General features: G+C 37.3%; 1 protein-coding gene and 2 pseudogenes across 1 annotated transcript; all 3 read right to left on the minus strand.

Moving 5' to 3' along the window:
* Positions 1-5,125: 5,125 nt before the first annotated feature.
* LOC122105230 lies at positions 5,126-6,060 on the minus strand (annotated as a pseudogene).
* A 3,552-nt stretch (positions 6,061-9,612) lies between these two features.
* Positions 9,613-10,504, minus strand: LOC122105388 (annotated as a pseudogene).
* Positions 10,505-20,894: 10,390 nt separating this feature from the next.
* On the minus strand, positions 20,895-21,845 carry LOC122104687 (olfactory receptor 4C45-like). The gene has a single exon (XM_042675632.1). It carries the CDS (start codon positions 21,822-21,824, stop codon positions 20,895-20,897), a length of 930 nt encoding a protein of 309 aa, XP_042531566.1. The 5' UTR covers positions 21,825-21,845.
* Between the last annotated feature and the right edge of the window lie 3,996 nt (positions 21,846-25,841).

The following is a 25,841-nucleotide window of genomic DNA, read 5'->3' on the forward strand; positions in this document are numbered from 1 at the left end:
TATGCATCACACAAGGGCCTCATATTTAAAATATACTTAGAGTTCAAAATATTAAGTCCCCAACAAAACAAATTCTCATAGAAAAAACAACTCAGCTAATAAGAGACACTTAAAGAGAGACTTTTCAGAAGAAGAATGTCCAATGCAAATCAAAACAGCATTGAGATTCTACCTCACCCCATTTATAATGGCCATTATCAAGAAAAATATAACAGATGCAGGTGGAGATGTGGCCAAAAGGGACTGCTACTACATTGTTGGTGGGAATATAAGCTGGTTCAACCACTCTGAAAAGCAGTACAGAAGTTCCTCAAAAGGCTAAAGATAGAGCTTCCCTATGACCCAACAATCCCACTCCTGCTATTTATCCAATTGACCACAAACCAGGCCACACAGATAAAAGCCATCAGCACAACCATATACATTGCAAGCATTGTTTACAATAGCCAAGATATGGAATCAACCCAGATGCTCTTCAGTGGATGAACGGATGAAGAAAATATGGTATATATTTACAATGGAATTCTATCAGAATGTTTCTATCAGACAGAATGACAGAATGACATTGCCTGATTTGTAAGGAAATGCAAAGATCTAAAAAAATATATTAAGCAAAGTTAGTCAGACTCAAATAAACATGGGCTCCATAGTTTCCCTCATTTGTAATAATTAGAATGTGCCTATAAATCTACACATAATACCAATGGATAGTAAAAGAAAAAAAATCACATTTGGACATGATAAATTAAACAGAACTCTAAACGCTCACACAGTGAGGCCAAAGGAGAATATTCTTTGGAGAAGATCACAAGGGCTCAATAGCTATGTGCATATGATCCTATTAAATGATGCTTATTGAAATAAACGGCAAGAAATGGAAACAGGAGGGTTTTTTGGTACTGTTTTCAGTTTTTTTTTTTGTTTTTTTCCCCTTTTTTTCACTGTTTTTGAATTTTGTACCCTTTGTCTCTAAACTTATGTGATTTAAGGAAGGAAAGAGAAAAATAGAAGTGGTGGATAGGATAAAGGGGGAACTAATTCAGCTGTGATACTCACTAGGTCCTATGCTGGAAATTAACTACATAACTTGGAGTGTAGGGGTGTTGGGAGGGAAAAAATTGAGAGAAAATGAGGGAGGAGATGAGACTTTTAAAAGAAATGTACACATCTGATTTATGTGATTGTAACCCTTTACAATATTTTTTTTAAAAAGTATGAAGTGTAATGTAGTCGTGGCCGAGTGGTTAAGGCGATGGGCTAGAAAAAAGTATGAAGTGTAGACAACGGATTTATCTCTGAAAATATGACTCATGTAGACAGAATAGCTGTTCTGAAGTGTGGAAATGCCATAACTCAAGATTATGTGTCTGAGTACCCTAAGTGATTGTTACAGTGATGTTATTGACAGCTGAGGAGTTTGTGGAAGAATTCCTAGCTGCCAAAGTTTGAATACTGTAAAAGTCATATGTGATTATTATATGACAGATTTTTTCTGGTTATTTCAGAGGCATGTATCTTTTTTCTGTATTGTACAAAGGAAGAATAATGACAGCTTGATTTAGACACTTTTGAGAAAATCACACACAACAAACATCTATGAAAAATATATCCAAATGTTTAGAAAGCAGCAGAGCAGGATGGAGATTTCACTGTCTTATGTAGTTCAGATTTTACAGCAATGAAAAAACTGGGCAGAACTTATGTAATCAATTTTCTCCTCCTCTTTCTCTTCTTCCTCCTCCTCTTCCTGTTCTACTTCATTCTCTTCCCTCTCTCTGTTCTTCCTCCTCTTTTATTCTTCCTGTATTTCCTCCTCCTCCTCTTCAGTTATGAAAGATGAATAAGTTTTACAGATATGAGCACCAGGTTGTGTCTATAGTTAAGTAGACTGCATTGTTTTATCCAAATTTTTGCTCATAATGTCATTACCTTAAGATAGATACAGACACACAACCTGAGATGTTTTTAGCTTTAAAAAATAATTGGAGTAGGAGTTCTTGACTCATGGTTTCCCTTTGTGAATTTCTATCCCATATGGCTAGGCAGGATCTGAAAATATCAGATGAGTATTCTAACTTGGGTGAGGTGAAATCTCAATGCTTTTTGATTTGCATTCCTTTTCTGGCCAGAGATGTTGAGCATTTCTTCATGTGTCTATTGGCCATTTTTATTTCTTCTTCTGAGAAGTGTCTCTTGAAGTCTTTAGCCCATTTACTAACTGGGTTGTTAAACTAACTGTGTTGTTTCTCTGAGGATATGTTTTGTTGGGGAGTTAATCTTTGGAACTCTAAGTATATTTTAAATATGAGGCCCTTGTGTGATGCATAGCTAGTCAAGATTTTCTCCCATTGTGTGGGCTTTCTCTTTGTTTTGCTAGTGATATCCTTTGCCATGCAGAAACTCTTCAGTTTGATGTAATCCCATTATCTAACCATTCTTTGATTTGTTGTGATTCTGGATCTTTACTCAGGAGGTTTCAACCTGTGCCAAGGGACCCTAGTGTTTCCCCTATCCTTTTCTGTAATATTTTCAGGGTAGGTGGTCTTCCACTGAGGTCTTTAATCCATTTTGATTCTGGTGCGGGCGATATATACTGATCTAACCTCAGTTTTCTGCACATGTATAGCCAATTCTGCCAGCACCATTTGCTAAAAAGGTTATCTTTCTTCCAACCTGTGTTTTTTTACTCCATTATCAAATATCAGATGTCTATAGGTCTGTGGATTCATTTGTGGATCTTCTATTCTATTCCATTGTTCTTCAGGCCTATTCTGTGGCAGTACTAAGTTGTTTTTACTACTAGGACTATAATAGAAGTGTGAAGACAACAATTAGATTTCTACAGCACTTTGTACATTCCTCTCATGGAGACTTTCCTCATAATAAGATTAAACATTTTATTTTATTAGTGTTTTTCTAGGAACATTAACATGAATATAAGTTGGATGAGCCCATATTTCTTCTTCGTTCTGATTTGACAATAATTAAACACTGTATCCAGTCCTAAATATATTGTGAGCTTTTTGCAGCCTTCTGCCTGTGTCTTAGTGAGCTTCAGTTCAGGTTCTCACTTGTGCACATTTTCTTGATCCATTCATCTACTGAGTGGCATCTGGGTTAGTTCCATATCTTAGGTATGGCAAATAATGCTGCAATAAATATAGTTCTGCCTGTAGCTTTAGTATTGTCTTGTTTGTGATCATTTGGGTAAATGCCCGAAAGTGGGATTGCTGGGTCATCATTGCCTCATTTGTTAGGAAATGGAAAGACTTGGAAAAAATTATATTAAGTGAAGTAAGCCAGGCCCAAAGAAATGTAGGTCTCATGGTTTCCCTTATTTGCAATAACTAGTATATGTCTGAGACAAACACAAACTGTCAGACAAGTTGATGTTACGTGAAATGAACCCCAAGATAAGGATTCAAATGTTGTTTTCTTTCTTGTGATTGTTTCCAACATATTTAATAAGATGATTTCTTTGTTGTTTTGTATGTCTCTCCCCTCCCCCAGGTATAAGCTCGGCTTTCATTGTATGTGATGTTGATATAATTTGTGGAGGGGAAGGGAAAAAACAAACTGTTTAAATAGGGCTACAGGTGGACCCATTAGACGAATGAGATATACAAACTTTACAACTTTGGCTGAGTGGGGGGTTGGGGGTGGAGTTGTGGTGGTAGGAGGGTGTGGGTGTGGGGGGCTTTAGAGGGGTAGGGATGGTAAGGGGAAACAAAGGAGGAGGCAAAAATGCTTGATAAGAAATATAATCACTGTCTTGCCCATGTAATTGTAACCCCTCTGTATGGTATTTTCACAATAATAAGAAAAGATAAAACTAGAACAAAAAGAAAAAAATTGTTGTGTTTATCAATAGATGAGTGGATAAGAAAATTTGGTATGTTTATCCTGTAATATTTGGCTATACAAGGAATAGAATCTAGGCCTTGGTGGCACCATGAGTAGAAATCATTAACTAAAGGAAGTAAGTCAGGCAAGGAAATACAAGCACTGTGTTTTCTAACTCATAGATTAAAAGATAAATATGAATTTGATCATATATGAATTGAAAATTCAATTTTGGTCTGTAAGAAGAAGGACAGAAGAAGATGAATAGAGGTAGGTTGTGATAAAGCGCCAAAATATATTTCCAGAGAAGAAAAGTTCTAATGTTCTACAGCACAGTAATGCATGAAATGTATTTTATATTTTATGAATAGCAGAATAGAAGAGATGGAAGATTCTTGGTACAGAAATAATAGACACTTAAGGGATAGAAATGCTCATTACCATCTGTTGCAAACTGCAACCAAGAACAGTGCAGGATACAGGGCAAAGAACAGAAAGGGAGAGAGCATAGGAAAGGGGGTGCCAGGGCCCACTGGCTTCTGAACCCCTAGGTCCCTTTAACAAGTTCATTTATTTAGTTCAGTCCAGGAGAGGTGACTACAAGTACCTGCAGAGACTAGGGTATTAATCTATTTTGAAGTTGTAATCATCCACGAGACATAGTTTGCATACAGGTGACAACTGACTCCCTTCTGTTAGGAAGCAGAGGGAAGCAACACACATTCTAGCATTAACATAGACACTTCCCTCTTATCTCCAATAGCTTAAACTGTTAGTGCCAACCTCTGTCTTGCCTAGACCGTTTGATCTTTCCAGGGTTCAGCTCTCAGCCTTCTGAGTGCCGTTGAGATGACCTTACAAGCTCTTCACCCTATCCAGGTCTCACAGCTCGGCTCCAGAGTTCCCTACGACTTCATATGATTAAACGCATGGTCTACAAGCCATTAGTCTGTGGTTGATAAATAATTTATTTATTATGCCAACAGTTTGGAGCAGAAAGGATCACCATTTTAATTTTAATCGATAACAAGGGAGAATGAGTTGCTAGAAAACATCCCAACAGGGACTGGGAAGGTGGCTCTGTGGTAGAGTGCTTGCCTTGCATGCATGAGGCCCTGGGTTTGATTCCTCACACCACAGAAGCAGAGAGCTAGCCTTGAGCTGAAGAGCTGAGGGTCAGCACTCAGGCCTATGGTTCAGGCCCCACGACTGACAGAAAAACAAAATAATACAAAAACAAAAACAAAACAAAACAAAATCTCTGCAATTCCAAATACAGAAATCATGAGATTTTCAGCTCATCAGCTTTTATTATTTTACTCCAGAGCTTCTTCATAGCTCTTTGCATTTCCTCATTCCTGAGGGTGTAGATTAAAGGGTTCAACATAGGTGTGACTAGAGTGTAAAACACAGCCACAGCTTTGTCAGTGGGGAAGGAGACCATAGGCCTGAGGTACAGGTAGGAACAAGGTACAAAGAATAAGATGACCACAGTGATGTGAGAGGCACAGGTGGACAGGGCTTTGCGACGCCCCTCAGAACTGTGATTCCTCAGGGAGTACAGGATGTTCACATAGGAAGCCAGCAGCATCAAAAATGTGATTGAACACTTGCCCCACTGTTGGCAGTGATCAGAGGTCCCAAAGTGTGAGTGTCAGTGCAGGCCAACTTCAGCACTGGTATTAAGTCACATATAAAGTGGTCAATGATATTGGGACCACAGAAGGGCAGCTTAGCAATAAACATAACTTGGATCAATCCATGAATAAACCCCAATACTCCAGCTGCCCCCACCACGAAAGAGCACACAGGGCGGCTCATGATGGTGGTGTAGTGCAGGGGCTTGCAGATGGCCACATAGCGGTCAAAGGCCATGGCAATGAGCAAGATGATCTCTGTTGCAGCAAACAGATGTTCGGCAAAGATCTGTGTTATGCAGCCATTGAAGGATATGGTGCTCTTCTCAGATGCCAAGTCCACAATCATTTTGGGAACCATGGAAGTGGAGAAGAGAGCATCCATAAGGGACAAGTATGACAGGAAAAAGTACATGGGGCACCCCAGGGCTGGGCTGATGAAGATGGTGACTGAGATGAATGTGTTGCTTGCCAGTGTGACCAAATAGATGATTAAACACACAGCAAACAAGAGCTTCTGGAGTTCTGGATCTTGGGTGAGGCCCAGCAGAATGAATTCTGTCACATTGTTCATTGTTTGTATTAATATTTCTTGGGTTGTGTGTGTAAGGTCCACCTGAAAATACATAGTCCTTATAGATGTGAGGTTGAATTCAGTATAAAAACTCTAGGTTACCTGTTTCGTTCTGTCTCTGAAATTGTTGGAGTGCCTTTTTTGTCACTTGTGCCATTTGACAGATCTTTGTGAAGTACAGAAGGAGGATAATCTATTCCAATGCATTTAGATACTGAAAAAATCATCCACGTAACACAGTACAATAATATGGCATTAATCTTATGGGCTATGGCTCACTTCCTAACTTTCTTTGTTTTAACCACATCAAATTTGGCTTAATTATATCTTGTGGAATGGCTGCCAGGATCATATATATCAATTAATTTGATGTAAGTGGATGAACATAATTTTCTCCTATAGTCTATTATATGTCTAAAATTGAGCGTCCAATTTTTTTAAATTTATGGTCGATTTGTTCTATGATTGATGTTTCATTTCTCTTCCATGAAACACACACTTGTGCAAATGAAGCTACAGAGGGAGTTTCTTCTTTTCTGAGGCCAGGAAACTTTTGTTATTAAAAGTTACTGGTTATAACTCTTTTAACTGCCCTCCATGATATGTCTGGCTTCAAATGGTTCTGTATTTCATACTCTCCTTTCATTTCAGAAGTTGATATATGAATGATACAGATTCCTTGTATATGTTCATAGTATTTTACAAATGAATTTTCCTTGTTGTTTCTCTTTGAGCAGCTATAGGTTTATTCCATGTATACTTTATACAAGCATCTCTACTCATATTTTACAAAAGGAATCAAATGAGACATTGGTACTATGACATTCCTAAGAACCCCAAAATCTGTGTTTGCACAAAGTAAGATTACACAATTCTCCCCTGTGCAATTAATTCAATTAAGAGGAGTTTTTTAGTTTTGCTTGCCAAAGGTAGATCTCTTGAATTAATTAAGTACATATTCTTGACTGATCATAATGTAGATTTTCAATAGTGAGGCACATAGCTAATACAAAGAGTCTGAGCTATATTATTAATTCTCTGCCCTCCTTCTCATCTTTTTCCAATACCTGCCCAAAATGGTAGCCCATGGTTTGCAAAAGAATATTTCTTGGGAAGGAAGTCAGTATTCTGAACTCACAACATAAATAGAAGTCAGTAGAATATGTGAGAGTTTTTGGAAATCATTGTTTGAGTTGTTTGTTTTCTGTTTTTGACTTCAGGGAATGATCTGTGTGGCTCACCATTCTTTGTGAATTTAATTCACAAGAGATAAGTTCAGAGTGGCAGCTTTGAAATCACTAAAAGGCCAACAAAAGACTTCACTGCATGACCAACAAAAATGTATAGAATCAGTGTGCATAATGTATGTAAAATTAGCCACAATATTTAAAAATGATCAAATCTTTCCAAAAGCATTGAACTTGAATTTGATGAAGTGTTTCTATGTATATATTCATGTTATCATATTCAATTCATCTTTCACACAACACAAATATTTAAGTCATTTATGCAACTACAAAAATTATTTCAGAAAAAATTTGCCTAAAATGATCTGAACATTTTGAGTAAGTATGTAGTTTTTACTGACCTGGGTGCAGTTGATTATGGACTTCTCTGTGTTCAGAATGAGCGCTGCCATTTATTTCTTCCCCTCTGAACAATCCATTCTAGATTGACTCCATGAGGTGAAAGTTGAAGACTCTGGAATAATCATCTCTCCAGATGACTGTCCAATTTGGACACTTTTGCTTGTGTGGTTCCTATTGTTAGTATGTTTGTGGGCTTTTCTTTCCCACAAAAATTATGCTATGTTCATTAGGAAACTCTGATTGTTCTGATTGCTTTCCTGGTTTCCAATGAAAGTGTAAGGAATTATTTCACAATGAATATTGTCCTGCAACCCTTGAATTGTGCTCATTTTCAAGCAAAAATAATGTGAGTAAAGCCCAAGTATCCAAATGAGCAAACATTAGTATATTCAATTTTCAAATACAGAACTGAAATTAATCAACATGGTCAGGCGTGGTTTTATAGTCAGTTTGGCTCAATTTTTTGCCTTGCAAAGCACATGAATCATAATGTGCTTCACTCATCACCCAAGTTCTTATTTCTATCCTATTTTCTTAGAGACTAATCAAGCTCAAGTGCAGTCTCCCAAAGAAATCTTTCTTTTGTTGGTCCCTGGCTCTACTCTGTTGTTTATTCATAGATGCTTCCTTCTTTGTTATTCTTTCTTTACTGACTCTAGAGCAATGGTTAAAAACACACACAAAATGCAGATTTATTCACACTTTAGCCTCTGGATTACCCAGAGGATTACTAATTAGCTTTTTCTAAAATCTTCGTGAGACAAAAGTCAGTGTGCTTTATTTTTTCCCCAGGTGGTATGAAGACACATTATTAGTGACCAGTTTTTTTCCATTTATTTTTATTTTTAATTGCTATTATAAAGGTGATGTAACAGAGGAGTTCCAGTTACATAAGTGAGGGAATGAGTACATTTCTTTGTGGACAATGTCATCCCTCATTCACTCTCTCCAATTTTTCCCTCCCATTCCCACCCACAAGTTGTATCATTCATTTTCTGTGTAGTGTCCAGTGGGTCTCATGAACTTTCTTGATAGGCTGGCTTTGAGCCTCCACCCTCAGATTTCAGCCTCTTGCATAGCTAGGATGACAGGGGTGAGCCACTGGCTCCTGGCAACTCTTAAAACGTTGTACTTTATCTTCCTAGGTGCTTTTCTCACAAAAATATTTAAAAAATTACATTTTATGACTGCTTTATGAAGAATATGGATACAAGTTAGATTTCTCCTACATCCTACATGTCTCTTACACGCAAAGAAATTCAACATTGCATGGGCTTTCAGGCTGTGTCATGAAGAGTTGGATGTTTTAATATCTTATGTAAAAATTATTGTGCCCGTTGGTAGATGAATATATTCAGAACGTGTGGTACATTGAGCTGATGCAATATTAAGCCACACAATGACCGAATCCAGTCCTCTAAAGTAACATAGCCGGAAGCTGGATGATGTTCTGAAAGGGCAGAGAGAGACACGCACTGTACATTCTCACATACAAAAATAAAAAATGGAGGTGGGAAAAGTGGCTCAGTGGTAGAATGCTTGCCTTGCATGCATGAGGCCCTGGGTTCAATTCCTCAGCACCACATAAGCGGAAAAAGCCAGAAGTGGTGCTATGGCTCAAGTGGTAGAGGGCTAACCTTGAGCTGAAGAGTTGAGGGACAGCGCCCAGGCCCAGAGTTCAAGCCCCATAACTGGCAAAAAAAAAATGGATTTCACACAATTGAAAATACAAACTGTTCACTAGTGTCTAGGAGGGATAGAACAAAGAAGAAAATTGTCCTGTTCCTCCATGTTCAAGACACTATGTTGAAAACGAACTTTACAAATTGGGGATGGGGGTAGTGGGGACTGGGGGAGGTGGGAAGGGAAGGGATGGTGGGGGAAAACAAAGGAGGGGGTAACAATGCTTGGTAGGAAATGTACTCATTACCTTACTCATGTAACTGTAAGCCCTCTGTATATGCAAGGTTTACTTATCATCAATTTTTATTATTTGACTCAAGGGCTTCTTCATAGCCCTTTCATTTCCTCATTCCTGAGGGTGTAGATTAAAGGGCTCAACATAAGTGTTACTAGGGTGCAAAACAGCTTTGTTAGTGGGGAAGGAGACCATGGGCCTGAGGTACAGATAGGAACAAGGTACAAAGAATAAGATGACCACAGTGATGTGAGAGGCACAGGTGGACAGGGCTTTGCGACGCCCCTCAGAACTGTGATTCCTCAGGGAGTACAGGATGTTCACATAGGAAGCCAGCAGCATCAAAAATGTGATTGAACACTGTGCCCCACTGTTGGCAGAGATCAGAGGGCCCAAAGTGTGAGTGTCAGTGCAGGCCAACTTCAGCAGTGGTATTAAATCACACATGAAGTGGTCAATGATATTGGGGCCACAGAAGGGCAACTCAGCAATAAACATAACTTGGATGAATCCATGAATAAACCCTAATACTGCAGCTGTCCCCACCAGGAAAGAGCACACAGGGCGGCTCATGATGGTGGTGTAGTGCAGGAGCTTGCAGATGGCCACATAGCGGTCAAAGGCCGTGGCAATGAGCAAGATGATCTCTGCTGCAGTAAACACGTTTTCAATAAAGAGCTGTGTCATGCAGCCATTGTAGGATATGGTGCGCTTCTCACATGCCAAGTTCACACTCATTTTGGGAGCAATGGAAATGAAGTACAGACCATCTATAATTGTTAAGTATGACAGGAAATATTACATGGGGCACCCTAGGGCTGGGTGACAAAGATGGTGATGGAAATGAATGTGTGACCAAACAGGTGATTAAACACGCAGCAAACAAGAGCTTCTGGAGTTCTGGATCCTGGGTGAGGCCCAGCAGGATCACATTGTTCATGGTTTGTATTAATGTATCTCAGGTTGTGTGAGTATGGTCCCCCTAAAATAAACAGTACTTTTCAGTGATAAGAAGTTGAATTCAATACAAAGATACTTGGTCACCAGTTTCGTTCCAGTTCATGAAATGGATGCCACTTTTCAGATAGTTGTAAAGGACACCCAAATGCATAGTAACTCAGTCCTAGTTCATTTAATAGAATACTGACAATATCTTAGAATTTTCACACTGATGTAAGTTTCTCTCATGAATATCTACTGTGACTCCAGTGTGCTCTAAAAGAAATGCCTAAAGTGGCTTAATTTCCTTGTTGTGGACTGGCATTAAATGTCATCAATATTAATCATTTGAATTTATAATCATCTATCTATTTCTATTTCAAATTATAGTTATATAAAACTCAATTTGTATTGAGGTCATTTGTTTTCTGATACCAAGAGTGAAGTATACTAAATCTAAAGCAACTGCACGGTGACTTACTCTTTCTCTCTGATAGGAAAACACAGGAACATATAAATAGGTCTGAAGACAGAGTTTCTTCTTTTGTGAATAGTATGACTATTGTTATTAAAACTAACAGTACAATTTATGTAATTGCCCTTGCTGTCATATGTGGCTCTGTGTAACTCTTTATTTCTTGTTCCTTTCTTTTGTCTCTTTGGATAGAGATATGAAAATACTACAAAATTCCTATGAATTTTTCATATGGAAATTTTCTTTGCAACTGGCCTTTGAACAGCTCTAAAATTATGCTTTTGCTTTGATAAATGGCTTCACTCACATTGTTTTAGATATTTGAAACTTCACTGTAAAAATGATGTACAGAGGGGTTACAGTTACGTAAGTCAGGTAATGAGAATCTTTCCTTTTGATGTGTAACACCCTCTCTTAATCTCTCCTGCCTCATATTTTACTAATAGAATTAAATGAAACACTAGTCTATCCCATATATCCTACTGACTAGATATAAATATTAGGAGAAGGCTACGATAGGATGCCTTTTTCCTTTGGCATCAATTCAGTATTTTAAAAGATACTTTTAGTTTTCATTGTTAACTGGTACAAACATTGTCTGTACAAAAATATGTAGTTTTTAAATGATACAGAGGTGGATTTTCCAGACTGAACATACGTTGTGGGTAGAATGAGTGTAATCTTTTATTCTCTCTCTCTCTCTCTCTCTCTCCTTTTTCTACTCCTTATCCCAAATCTCTGGCAAAACACATGGCACACAATTTTCCAAAGATAATTTTAGGATACAAGTTAACACTTTGAGCTGTTAGCATCAATACATGTCTGGAAGATCTTTGATTTTCAGGAAATTGTATTCTCTGAGTTGTTTTCTTTCTATGTTGTCTCTTAAAGATGATGGCTGTTGCTAGACATTTACTAGTTAATGTTAATAGATTTAGTTCACAAATCTATCATCAGAGTGACAGCATGGAAATTACAAAAGGCAATGCACCTCTTAAAGCTATTAAAAATTGAACTGAACAGAATTAGTATGTTTAATAAGACATCAATATGTCTTATTAAAAGTATGTTTAAAAATATCAAGTCATTTAAACAGCAGCTGATTTGACAAATTACAGATAATGATTTCTGTTAATAGTTACATGTTAGCATGACCAAATTCATTTTCAGAATAAGGGTACTCAGATTGAAGTCATATATGTAATTCTAAAATGGTTCAGAAAAGTACATTGCCTACATAAGTTAATCCTAGAATTTGTGAAAAAGATTCATTTTTCACTGACGGTGGAGTTGATTATGGAATCCTGTGTTTCTAGGTTGAGTGCCACCTTTGTTTTCTTCTCCTTTGGCCAAATGCATGGACTCCATGAGACTCAATGTGGGACACTGGAAACAATATCTCCTTAGATAATTCTCCACTTGGGACATTTTTGCTCATGTAGTTCACGCTGCCAGTCAGGATTTCCACAGAGAGCATATTTATTCAGCTAGCAAACCTTGATTGTTTTAGGATTGAATTGGTACACTTTTCTGTTTTCTGTCGGTTTTGGGCCTGAACTCAAGGCTAGTGCTCTACCACTTGAGCCACAGCACCACTTCCAGCTTTTTCTGCTTATGTGGTGCTGAGGAATCGAACCCAGGGCCTCATGCATGCAAGGCAAGCACACTACCACTGAGCCACTTTCCCAGCCCAATTTTTCTGTTTTCTTATAAAAGTCAAAGGAAGTTGTATATGTGTATATATATATATATATATGTATATATATATATGTATATATATATATATATATATGTATATGGGTATATCTCCTGCTATGTTTGAATAATGTTCAATCCAAAGTAAAACACATTATCTGATTCAGAAAATAATCTTCAAGTGTAAAATGAGGAACTAAATGAAATTAACCTTGTAGAGTTCTGTTCCAAACATTTTGGCCAAATATTTTTTTCTTAATGTGTACACAAACATGATATGGAGATAGTATTTTTCTCTTTGCTCAAGATCTCCTCATAACCCACTAAAGTTAAGAGTAGTATCTCCAAAGTAAATCTTCATCTTGTCCCATAGCTCTGTTCCTGTCATTTATGCACTCTTCCTCTGTTGTGATTATTTATTCCCTGACTCTAAGAGAAAGGTTTAAGAACACTTTACAAAGTGCAGAATTTGGTCATCCTTTGGCTCTACTAGAGGATTACTAACTATATGTAGTAAAGTGATTGTCAAGAAAATAGCCAATGTCTTTCACTTTTACCAACTGGTACACATAAATGTCATTAGTGACATTAGATCTGTGGCTGAGATGGGGTAACTCTGGGCTTTGGCTCTAGTTTAGGATTTAAGTTGCATACTATACTTTTGAAAATTTCTTCATGTATATAAGCATTGTTGAACCTGGCTTATGATATGGTATAGTTTTAAGCAAAGTTTGAAAACCAGTAGCTTCTGTATGCTAATGATGAGAAGAGCAAGCCTGAAATCAGGAAAGCAACTCCATTTGAAGTAACCTGAAAAATACCTAGGAATGAACTTAAGCAGAGATGTGAAGGAACTCTATCATGAAAACTTTAAAAACATGAAAAAGGAAATTAAATCAGATTTTATAAAATGGAAAATCCTTCCATTCTCCTGGACTGGAAGGATTAACATCCTGAAAATGGCAATACTGCTCAAAGATACCTACAAATTCAATGCAATACTCATAAAAATTCACAACATTCTTTAATGATATGGAAGAAGCAATCCAAAAATTCATATTGAATAATAGAAGACCCCAAATAGCAAAACTGATGCTTAGCAGGAGGATCAGTACAGGAAGAATAGCAATACTGAACTTCAGGGCCTATTCCAAAGCCATAGTAACAAAAACAGTTTGGTACTGGCACAAGAATCAGCCTGAGGAGCAATGGAATAGACTAGAAGAACCAGAAATGAACCCAAAGACCAATCGCCACCTCATGTTTGATAAGGGAGCCAAAAACACAAGATGGAAAGAACAAAGCCTCTTCAACAAATGGTGCTGGCAGAATTGGCTATACAAATTCAGAAAACTGAAGTTAGCTCCTTAAATATCACCCTGCACCAGAATCAACTCCAAATGGATTAAAGACCTCGGTGAAAGACCACCTACCCTGAAAATATTACAGAAAAGGATAGGCGAAACACAAGGGTCCCTTGCACAGGTTGAAACTTCCTAAGTAAAGAATCACAACAAATCAAAGAAAGGTTGGATAAATGGGACTGCATCAAACTGAAGAGTTTCTGCATGGTAAAGGATATCACTAGCAGGATAAATAGAAAGCTGACAGGATGGGAGAAACTACTAGATATGCATCAGTCAAGGTCTCATATCTAAAATATGCCTAGAGCTCAAAAAATCCCCTACCCCCCAAATACACAAATCTTCAGAGAAACAACAACCCCATTAATAAATGAGCTAAAGGCTTAGAGACTCTTCAGAAGAAATAAGAACAGACAATAGATACCTGAAGAAATGTTCAACATCTCTGGCCATAAAAGAAATGTAAATCAAAACAACATTGAGATTCTACCTCACCCCAGTTAGAATGGCCAGAATCAAGAAAACTAACAATAACAGATACTGGTGTGGATGAGGCAAAAAGGCAATCCTACTACACTGTTGGTGGGAATGTAAGCTGGTTCAACCAGTCTAGAAAGCAGTTTGAGTAGACTAAACATAGAACTCCCCTATGACCCACTCCTGGCATTTTCCCAATTGATCACACGCCAGGCCACACAAAAGCCACCAGCCCAACCATATGCATTGCAATCGTTATTTACCATAGCCAAGATATGGTATCAACCCAGATGCTCTTCAGTGGATGAATGAATCAAGAAAAGATGGTATATATTAATAACAGAATTCCATGTTTCCATTAGAAAGAATGATCTTGCTCCCTTTGTAAGAAAATATATTAAGTGAAGTAAAAAGAAAAAAAAATATTAAGTGAAGTAAGCCAGACCCAAAGAACCATCGGCTCCATGATGCCCTCATTTGTAATAATTAGAATGGGCTTATAAATCTACACGTAATCCCAATGGATAGTAAAAGACAAAAAAATCACACTTGAACATGATAACTCAAACAGAATTCTAAACATTCACACAGTGAGACCGAAGAAAGCTATATACTTAGGAGAGGATCACAAGGGCTCAATAGCTATGTGCATATGATCATATAAAATGATGTTTATCCAAAAAAACTCCAAGAAATGGAAACAAGAGTTTTTTTTGTACTGTTTTCAGTTCTTTTTTGTTCTGTTTTCCCCCTTTTCACTGTTAGCCTTATATGAAAATTTATCTGATATAAGGAGGGGAAGAAGAAAAATAGAAACAGTAGATGGGACAAAAGGAGAACTAATTCAGCAGTGATACTCACTAAACACTATGTTGGAAATGAAGTATATAATTTGGAGGGTAAGGCTGTTGGGAGGGAAAAAAATGGAGAAAATGAGGGAGGGGATGACATTGTTTCAAAAGAAATATCCTGATTTATATCCTTATATCCTGATATCCTGATTTATATGACTGTACCCCTTCACAATATATTTTTTAAACTATAGTTCAAAGTGTAGAGAATAGATTTATCTCTGAAAATGTGACTCATGTAGACAGAATGGCTGTTCTAAAGAGTGGAAATGCCATAATTCAAGATTATATGGCTGAGTATCCTGAGTGATTGTGAAAATGATCTTATTGACAGCTGAGGAATTTGTGGAAGAATTCTTAGCTGCCAAAGTTTGAATATTTTAAAAGTCAGATGTGATTATTTAGATGACACATTTTCTTGTTTATTTCAGAGGCATATATCTTTTCTCTCTACTTAACAAAGGAAGAATGATGATAACTAGATTTAGACACTATTGAGAAAATCACACTCAGCAAACATCTATGAACAAGATATCCCATTTATCCTGTCTTTCTTTGATTTGTTGTGATTCTGGATCTTAGGAAGTTTCGACCTGTGCCAAGGGACCCTTGTGTTTCCCCTATCTTTTTCTGTAGTATTTTTAGGGTAGGTGGTCTTACACTGAGGTTTTTAATCCATTCGGAGTTGATTCTGGTGCAGGGTGATATATACAAATCTAACATCAGTTTTCTGCATGTGTACACCAAATTCTTCCAGCACCATTTGTTAAGGAGGCTTTCTTTTTTACATCTTGTGGTTTTGGCTCTATTATTAAACATGAGGTGGCTATAGGACTATGGGTTCATTTCTGGTTCTTCTATTCTTTTCCATTGCTTCTCATGCCTATTCTTGTGCCAGTACCAAGCTGTTTTTATTACTAAGCCTGTAACAGAAGTTGAAAGACTACAACTGGACTTCTATAAGCCCTTTGTTCATTCCCCTCATGGGGCCTTTCCTCATAAAAAGATTAAAAATTACATTTCATGAATGCTTTGCTAAGACTATGAATATAAAATGGATTTGCCTCATATTTCTCCTTCTTATGATTTGAAAATAAATACTACATGGACCTCTGAAATATATTGTGAGCTTTTCGCAACATTCCAACTATATCTTATAAAGTATACCAGTCAAGTTCCTTACATGTGCTCTCAATAAACATTTTTGTGTTCCTCATTGGATGGTTGGATCAAGAAAATTTTGTATGTTTGCAATATGCAATATTTAGCTATACATAATTGGAATCTGGTGCTTTGTGGCAACCTGACTAGAAATAGAAGACAGTATATAAAGGAAGTATGTCGAGCAAAGAAAGACAAATGCTGTACTTTATTACTCATAGAAAATAACAAAATAATAATTTGATAACATAAAAGTTGAAAATTCAATTTTGGTCTGAAGAAGTTAGGCAGGACATAAGAAAACAAATAGAAGTAGGTTGTGATAATAAGCATCAAAATACATTTGCATGGAAAGAGAAGTTTTAACATTCTACTGCACAGTAACACATAAAGATATATTTTTAATCATATGAATAACAGAATAGAGGAGATTAAAGACTCCTGATACAAAATAATAGACATTTCTGGAGATGGAAATACTTATTTCCTTCATGTTATTAAATGCACATGTCATCAGTGTATAGTCTATAAGTAATTATAATTACTATATCAAGTAAAAATTTGGGGCAGAAAGGATCATTATTTTAATTTTAATCAATATTTGGGGAGATTGAGTTTCTAGAAAATATCAGTACATTTCCAAATACAGAAATCATGAGATTTTCATAACATCAGCTTTCATTATTTGATTCCAGAGCTTCTTCATAGCCTTTTTCACCACATCATTTCTGAGGGTGTAGATTAAAGGGTTCAACATAAGTTCAACATAGGGTGCAAAACACAGTCACAGATTTGTCAGCGGGGAAGGAGACCATGGGCCTGAGGTACAGGTAGGAACAAGGTACAAAGAATAAGATGACCACAGTGATGTGAGAGGCACAGGTGGACAGGGCTTTGCGACGCCCCTCAGAACTGTGATTCCTCAGGGAGTACAAATGCTAGAATAAAGTTGAGATAGAATAAAGTTAAAGCTTGTGTCCTGCCTTTGGTTTAGGACAAGACTTGAGCAATATAATTTTGAAAAGTTCTTGATAGCATTTTTCTGCCCCCTAATTGTATCACTGGTGAGAATATGGTGTAGTCCGAGTTAGAGAAGAGATTCCTTTCTGAAAACCTGACTTAAGCAGCTCAATTGCTTCGAGTTCTGGAAATGCTAGTACTCTGTGCAGACAGCTTGGAGAATGTTTTATTTTGGCAAGTAACCCTTTACTTTAGGTGGAAGGCTTCCGGTTTCCAAGTCTGGATAATTTCAAAGTCCTTTGGACTTCTTTTAAGGAGTTATATCTAACTCTACAAGGGTCTTGGATCCTTTTGTGTCTTCACTAAATACGGAATTTTGAGGCAGGAATAGTGGGAATAGAGGCAAAGTTTATCGAATGCAAAAGCAAGCAGTTAGGGAAACTAAAAAAAATAAAAAAGCCTCTTAGTAGGGTTGCTATCGGCCTCCAGCTAGGAGTGCAAGCTGCCATATGTGGTTCTGTCTACTGCTTCCTCAGCAAGGATGAGGACAGTGTAGATTTATCAGAGCAAGAGAGCTTGGAAATCAGTAGCTCATGGAGTGTGTCTTTTACCTCCTTTCTGGGTGAGCCTCAGCTGTTCTACATCTTGTTCGTGTACCCCAAGTGTAGGGGGAGTGTCCCCTGCACAGATCTGTTCTGGTGTCAAGAGCATTGCTACCAGCAGTGCTTATCCTGGTTTTCCATAGTCTTCAAGAAGAAGAGGGGGATGTTATCTCCACAGGCTTTCTTTGGTTCCCAGATCTTCAACAAGAAGTTGCTGCTGTCTCTCCATGTCTGCTTTGACACTTTCCTTATTGTCACCCTCTCAATAACTTAGATAGCACATTTTCATGATTAATTCAAGGGATGTAGCTGTTTGTAGGAACTCCATAGTAGGAGAATGATGATACTTAGCTTTAGGTACCAAACGTTCCCACAGTTGTTATTAAGAAAACATATTCAGGCAGACAACTAAGAACAAATATGCCCAGAGTTTGAGAACAGAGTAGTGTAGAATGAAGACTTGATTAAGCTTTTGCTGTGAGGAAGAATGGGATGAAATCTCTTCTGGAGTCTCCTTGTTTCCTTCTCTTCCTTCTCCCTCCCTCCTTCCTTCCCTTCATCCCTCTCTCCCCCCTCTCCCTCTCTTGCTCCTTTCCTTCCTTCCTTCCTTTCTTCCTTCCTTCCTTCCTTCCTTTCTTCCTTCCTTCCTACCTTCCTTCCTTCCTTGATCTACTTAAAATAGATACAATTCTTCAGTACAAGATCCTAAAAGAAAGGAAAAATTTGCATTTGTATTCTTTTTTTTTTTGCATTTATATTCTTAATAGTTGTGAGTTCCCCTCCCCCCTTTTTGGGGGGATTTTACCGAGTTTAATGTGGGTTAATTTGAAGCCATGATGGCTGAGGAAGCAGCTTATCTTAGATGGCTATGGGGTAAATACTTGTGCAATTATGATCTCTTGGACATGTATTAGGCCCTGCTATTGTGAGGTTTTTTAAAAATCTTTTTTCCTACTCATAATCTTTCTCTTCCTTGTTACTTTCATTAGTTTATATTAATTGTAAAAATAAGAGACTTTGTATGACATAGTTATGTAAGAATATAAAGTACTTTGATCATGTTCACTCATCCATTTGTTCTTGGCTGATTTCTGTTTCTTCCCATATTTTTCTTATTTACTTCTATTTCCTTGAAAAATATACCATGTGTACTGGGGTTAGAACTCAAGGCCTTGTGTTTCCTTGACTTATGTGCTCAGCTGGAGCTTCAGCACCTGAGTGGTGCCTGCAGCCATTCTTTTGCTGGGTATTTTAGAGATGAAGTCTGTGCCAGGGCTGGCTTCAAATTGTAATCCACTTTCCTGTGTAGCCAGGATTATAAGCATGAGCCACTAGCACTCAGGAACCATATATATTATTTTAGAAGGCAGCTTTTTGTGCTGGTAATTAAACTGTAACACCTTGTATAAGTACTAGCAGAAGAACTCTCTCTGGAAATCAATTTTAAAGTGTCATAAATTTAAAAAAGAAAAATATACCATTTGTTAGGAAATAGAAAGACTTGGAAAAAATTAAGTAAACTAGACTCAGAGAAACAATTTGCATAATTTTCCATATTTGTGGGAGATACAAATTCATAAGTAAATATACTGGGTGGTATCCACGCAGTTAAATGAAATAATTGAAATAGAATAGACTCTAGAGAGAGTGCAAACAGTATTCCTTACAAAGACTGTGTAACAAAGACCCTCAAAACTAGTACCAGGAAATGGGTACTTGCAAGGGGGAGGGGCAAGGTGAGAGAGGTAGAAGAATGAAGAGGGGAAAAGGGTAGCATGCAGGCAAGAATGCATTGCACAAAATTGAGACCAAATAAGGGATGAGGTGGGTTAAAGGGGAATGAAAGATTTTGAAGGGATGACAAAAAAATCAACACATAACCTACAAATTAAGAGGGTGAGTTGGGAGTAGTGGGTGAGAATATTGAGAGGGATGACATTGATCATGAGTTACCGTATTCATAAACTGCTCTGTTGAATGAAAGCTGTTCCATAAAAAATACTTAAACACAAAATATTTTTTTAAAAAACCCTATATGCTGACCAGGGCACTTACTGAAGACATTTCAAATCATTCTGCACCTCTTTTCCATGAGCAGATGCCTTTCTTCTTGTAAAGTAAAACTTCATCCTTGCTGCAGTGGTGATCAGGAAAGCTGCCAAGAGTTTTGTTGATCAGGTTCACACCTCCAGTTAAGCCAGTGATTGGACTCTACAAGCCCTATGCATATTCCACTCATGGCGTCTTACCTCACAAAATATTAAAATCATACATTATGAATGATTTGCTAAGAATATGAATAAAAACCAGTCTACCCCATATTTCTTCTTCTTATGATTTGAAAAAGAAGTAAACACTGCAAGGACCTCTGAAATATAAATTTTGGCAATATTCTAACTGTTCTTAATGAACATGCCAGTCCAGCTCATTACATGTGCTCTTAAAGAAAAATTGTGTCATCAATTGATGGTAGATTAAGAAAATTTGGTATGTTATCACTGTGCAAAATTTAGCTACGCAAAGAATGGAATCCAGTGCTTTGTGGCAACGTGACTAGCGCAGTAAAGCATGAACAGATACTTTGTGTATTATGAGTAAATAGAATAGAGATAATTAAAGATTCTTGACACAGAAATAATAGACAATTAAGGAGATTGACATGCTTGTTACCTGGATGTGATTAAACAGATGTCATCAACCTTCAGTTAAAAATAAAATTTGAAATGAAACGAATAACTATTTTAATTATAATGAATAAAGAGAAAGAATGAGAATCTATAAAATGTTACTACATTTCCAAATATAGAAATCATGAGTTTTGCATATCATCATTTTGCCTTATTTGACTCCAGAGCTTCTTCATAGCTTTTTTCACCTCCTCATTCCTGAGGGTGTAGATTAAAGGGTTCAACATAGGTGTGATTAGGGTGAAAAACACAGCCACAGATTTGTCAGTGGGGAAGGAGACCATGGGCCTGAGGTACAGATAGGAACAAGGTACAAAGAATAAGATGACCACAGTGATGTGAGAGGCACAGGTGGACAGGGCTTTGCGACGCCCCTCAGAACTGTGATTCCTCAGGGAGTACAGGATGTTCACATAGGAAGCCAGCAGCATCAAAAATGTGAGCAAACAGAGTGAGCCACTGTTGGCAGTGATCAGAGGCCCTAAAATGTGAGTGTCAGTGCAGGCCAACTTCAGCAGTGGTATTAAATCACATATGAAGTGGTCAATGACATTGGGACCACAGAAAGGCAACTGAGCAATAAACAAAACCTGTATCCCTCCATGAATAAACCCCAATACTCCAGCTGCCCCCACCAGGAAAGAGCACACAGGGCGGCTCATGATGGTGGTGTAGTGCAAGGGTTTGCAGATGGCCACATAGCGGTCAAAGGCCATGGCAATGAGCAAGATGATCTCTGCTGCAGCAAAGAAGTGTTCAGCAAAGAGCTGTGTCATGCAGCCATTGAAGGATATGGTGCTTTTCTGAGATACCAAGTCCAGGATCATTTTGGGAGCAATGGAAGTTGAGTATAGAGCATCTATAAGAGACAAGTAGGTCAGGAAAAAGTACATGGGACACCCCAGGGCTGGGCTGATGAAGATGGTGACTGAGATGAATGTGTTGCTTGCCAGTGTGACCAAATAGATGATTAAACACACAGCAAACAAGAGCTTCTGGAGTTCTGGATCTTGGGTGAGGCCCAGCAGGATGAATTCTGTCACATTGTTCATGGTTTGTATTAACTCATCTTGGGTGTTGTGTGTATGGTCATCTAAAAACAAATAGCACTTCTTAGTGATGTAATGTTGAATTAAATATAAGAATACTTTGTCACTCTGTTCCTTCTAATCTCTGAAATTGATGGAATTACAGATTTACTTACCTCTTCCATTGTTCAGATTATGGTAAAGTAGACTACCAGGATATTAATTTACTCCTAGTTTATTTTACTGGAATACTGATACTATCTTAATATTTGCACAGTAAAGTTTAATTTCTCTAATAAATATTGACTGCGGCTCACTTCCAAGCTTTCCTGCTTGCTTAAGACAAATCTCCATAATAGTATAATTTCCTTTTTGTGGACTGGTAGTCAGTATCATTCATATTAAATATTTTGATGCTAAAATCATCTCTACGTCCAATTTTAGTTACATAGAACACAAATTTCTGTCCAAGTCATTATTTTTGGAAGTCTTACTAAATCTAAAGTAGTTCCGTGCTCTACGTTTTATTCTTCTTCTCTGTTATATGAAAACATGCACCCTAGAATTATAGCTGCACATGCAGTTTCTTTCTTTATGAATGATAGAAGTGGCGCTGTGGCTCAAGTGGTAGAGCACTCTCCTTGAGCTGAAGAGAACAGCGACAGCATCCAAGCCCAGAGTTCAAGCCCCACGACTGACAAAAAAAAAATCATTCTCTCTCTTTATGAATGATATGACCTAGAGTTATTAAAGTTAACCGAGTATTGATGTTATGTCGGTCTCTGTGTTACCTTATGTCATGTTTCTTTCTTTCCTCCCTTGGATAGGGACATGAGAGTAGTATGGAATTCCTGTGAAGTTTTCATTGATAAATTTCCTTGCAATTTAACTATGAATAGCTATAGAATTATGCTTTGGCTTAGACAAATACTTCTATTCACATTTCACTAATAGAATTAAAGGAAACATTCAACTATCCTATATACCCTATTGACAAGCTATAGATGTTAGGAGAAAGCTAAGATAAATGACTTTTCCCTTTGGCGTAATTCAGTAATTTAAAAGATACTATTAGTTTACTTTGTGAACTGGTCCAAATATTGCCTGTATAAAAATACGTATTTTTTAATGATCCCGAGGAGGGTATAAAGAGCATAATCATTTTTTTTTTTTTTTTGGTCAGCTCTAGGGCCTGAACTTGGCCTCGGTGCTGTCCCTTAGCTCTTCAGCTCAAGGCTAGTGCTCTACCACTTGAGCCACAGCGCCACTTCCAGCTTTTTCTGCTTATGTGGTGCTGAGGAATTGAAGCCAGGGCCTTCATGCATGTAAGGCAAGCACTCTACCACTGAGCCAGCTTCCCAGCCTCATAATATTTCTAATATATATTTTTATTGTAAAGATACTGTACAAAGGGGTTACAGTTACAAGAGTAAGATAATGAGTACATTTCTTATTGAGCATTGTTACCCCCTTCTTTGTTTTTTTCCCCCTATCATGCCTTCCCTTTCCACCACCCCAACCTTTTCCTTCCTGGAAAAATTCATATTAAGTGAAGTAAGACAGGCCCATGATCATTTTTATTCACTCTCTCTGTTTTCTGCTTCTTTCCTCAAATCTCTAAATCCAAAGTCAAAACACATAGCATATAATTTCCCAAAGATAATTTCAGGGTAGAAGTTAAGAAGTCTGGAAGAAGATCTTTGATTTCATGGAAACTTTATTCTCTGACTTGTTTTCTTTCTATTTTGTCTTTTAAACATGATAGCTGTTGCTAGTCATTTAAAAAAAATTCCCTATTTTAAAAATGTTTGCAGAGGTGATGTACAGAGGGGTTACAGCTACCCAAGTCAGGTAATGAGTACATTTGCTTTTGAACAGTGCAATACCTTACTTATTTTCTCCCAGGTTTTCCCTTCCCAACTTCCCTCCCCCTAAGTTGTATAGTTCATTTCCAACAGAGTGTCTAGTGAGTTTCACTGCTGAATTGGTTCACCCTTTTCTCTACTATTTCTGTGCTTCTCCTTTCTACTCCTCAAATAAGATAAACACCTACAAGACAAAAGGTACAGAAATAAAAAACAACAAGAGAAGGGAATTAACCAAAGAAAAATGGAAAGACGAAGAAAGAATGAGTAGACTGTATGGTTTCCCTCACTTGTAATAAATACAATGTGCCTATAAATCTACAAGTAAACCCAATGAATAGTTAAAGACAAATAATTATACCTGGACATGGTTACTTAAACAGCAATTTAAGCATTCACACAGTGAGAATAGAGGAGGATATTCTTAGGAAAGGATCACAAGGGCTCAATAGGTATGTGCGAATGATCACATAAAATGATGCTTTTCAAAATGAGCTCCAAGAAATGGAAGCTGGTCATTCTTTTTTTTTTTTTTGCTGGTCATGGGGCCTGAACTCTGGGCCTGGGCGCTGTCCCTCAGCTCTTCAGCTCAAGGCTAGCGCTCTACCACTGGAGCCACAGCACCACTTCCGGCTTTTTCTCTTTATGTGGTGCTGAGGAATCGAATCCAGGGCCTCATGCTTGCAAGGCATGCACTCTACCGCTGAGATACCTTCCCAGCCCCAAGCTGGTCATTCTTAATGGATTGAATTCTCAAATTCTATCATCAGATGACAACATGGAAATCACAAAAAGGCACCCCCCTTTAAGGCTACTACAAATTGAAATGTATAGAATCAGTATGTGTAATAAGACATAAATAAGTTTTATTGAAATATATGTAAAAAGATACCAAGTCATTTTAGCAGCATCTGATTTGGAAAATTTAGATAATGTTTTCTGTGCATATTTACATGTTAGCATGTCCAAATTCATTTTCATAGTAAGGATACTCAGATTGAAAGTATATCTGTAACTTTAAAATTGTCTCAGAAAAAGTATTTTGCTCAAATATGTTTGCAAAGTTTTGAAAAAGATGCAGTTTTAACTGACCTGGGTGGAGTTGATCATGGAATTTTCTGTTGTTAGACTGAATCCTGTTTTTTGATTTCTTCTCCTTTGGCTAAACGCATTAAGTCCATGAGATTCAATGTAGGCACTGGAAACAGTACCTCCTTAGATAATTCTTCATCTTGTACATTTTTGCTCCTGTAGTTCTCACTGTCAGTCAAGGTTCCCACACAAAATGTGCTGTTTCAGCTAGTGACCTTGGAGAATTCTAGGCTTTAATTTGTACACTTTTCTGTTTTCTTATCAAGGTCTAAGAAAGTCATCTATCTATCTATCTATCTATATAATAGTAAGCCAAATTAAAAAATGCAAAATCTCTATATAATCAATTCAGAAAACAATGTATTTAAGTATAAGGTGTATAAGTAAATGAAATTGACTTTGTTGAAATCTATTCCTTAATCAGTTTTGCTAAACATTGTTTTCTTATTGCACACACACACTCAAGATCTCCTTTCAAAACCCACTAACTAAACTCGAGTTGTGTCTCCCAAATACATCTTCATCTTGTTGTTCCATGGTTCTGTTCCCGTCCTCTGTGATCTTTATTCCCTGACTCTCGAGAAATGCTTAATTATACTTTACAGAGTGAGGGATTTGGTCATCCTTTGGCCCCTCAATCCTCTTTAGAGGATTACTAATTAGTTGTACTGAAATAATCACTAAGACAATAATCGGTGTCTTACTTTTCCCAATTGGCACACATACATGTTATTAGTGATTAGTTCAAGATCTGCAGTTGATATGCGGTTAATGTAGTACTTTAGTTCTAGTTTAGAATGTAAGTTGCATACTTTTGAAAACTTCTTCATGTTTATGAACTTTGTTCAACCTGGCTTAGGAACTAGTGTGGTTTTAAGTGTGGTTTAGAGATGACTCATATAGACAAGATGGGTGTTCTAGAGAATGGAAATACCATAATTCAAGCTTTTGTGGCTAATTACCCTGGGCGATTGTGAAAGAGATCTTATTGACAGCTGATGGATTTTGTGGGAGAATTCTAAGCTACCAAAGTTTGTATAATTTAAATGTCATATCCACGTTTTCAATGTGATCATTTAGATGG

This window comes from Dipodomys spectabilis, unplaced genomic scaffold, assembly GCF_019054845.1.
Source record: "Dipodomys spectabilis isolate Male_0828 unplaced genomic scaffold, ASM1905484v1 ptg000030l, whole genome shotgun sequence".
Lineage (NCBI taxonomy): Eukaryota > Metazoa > Chordata > Mammalia > Rodentia > Heteromyidae > Dipodomys > Dipodomys spectabilis.

Excerpts from the sequence above, each read along its gene's own strand:
- LOC122104687 (XM_042675632.1), bottom strand. The coding sequence starts at position 21,824 with ATGAACAATGTGACAGAATTCATCCTGCTGGGCCTCACCCAAGATCCA.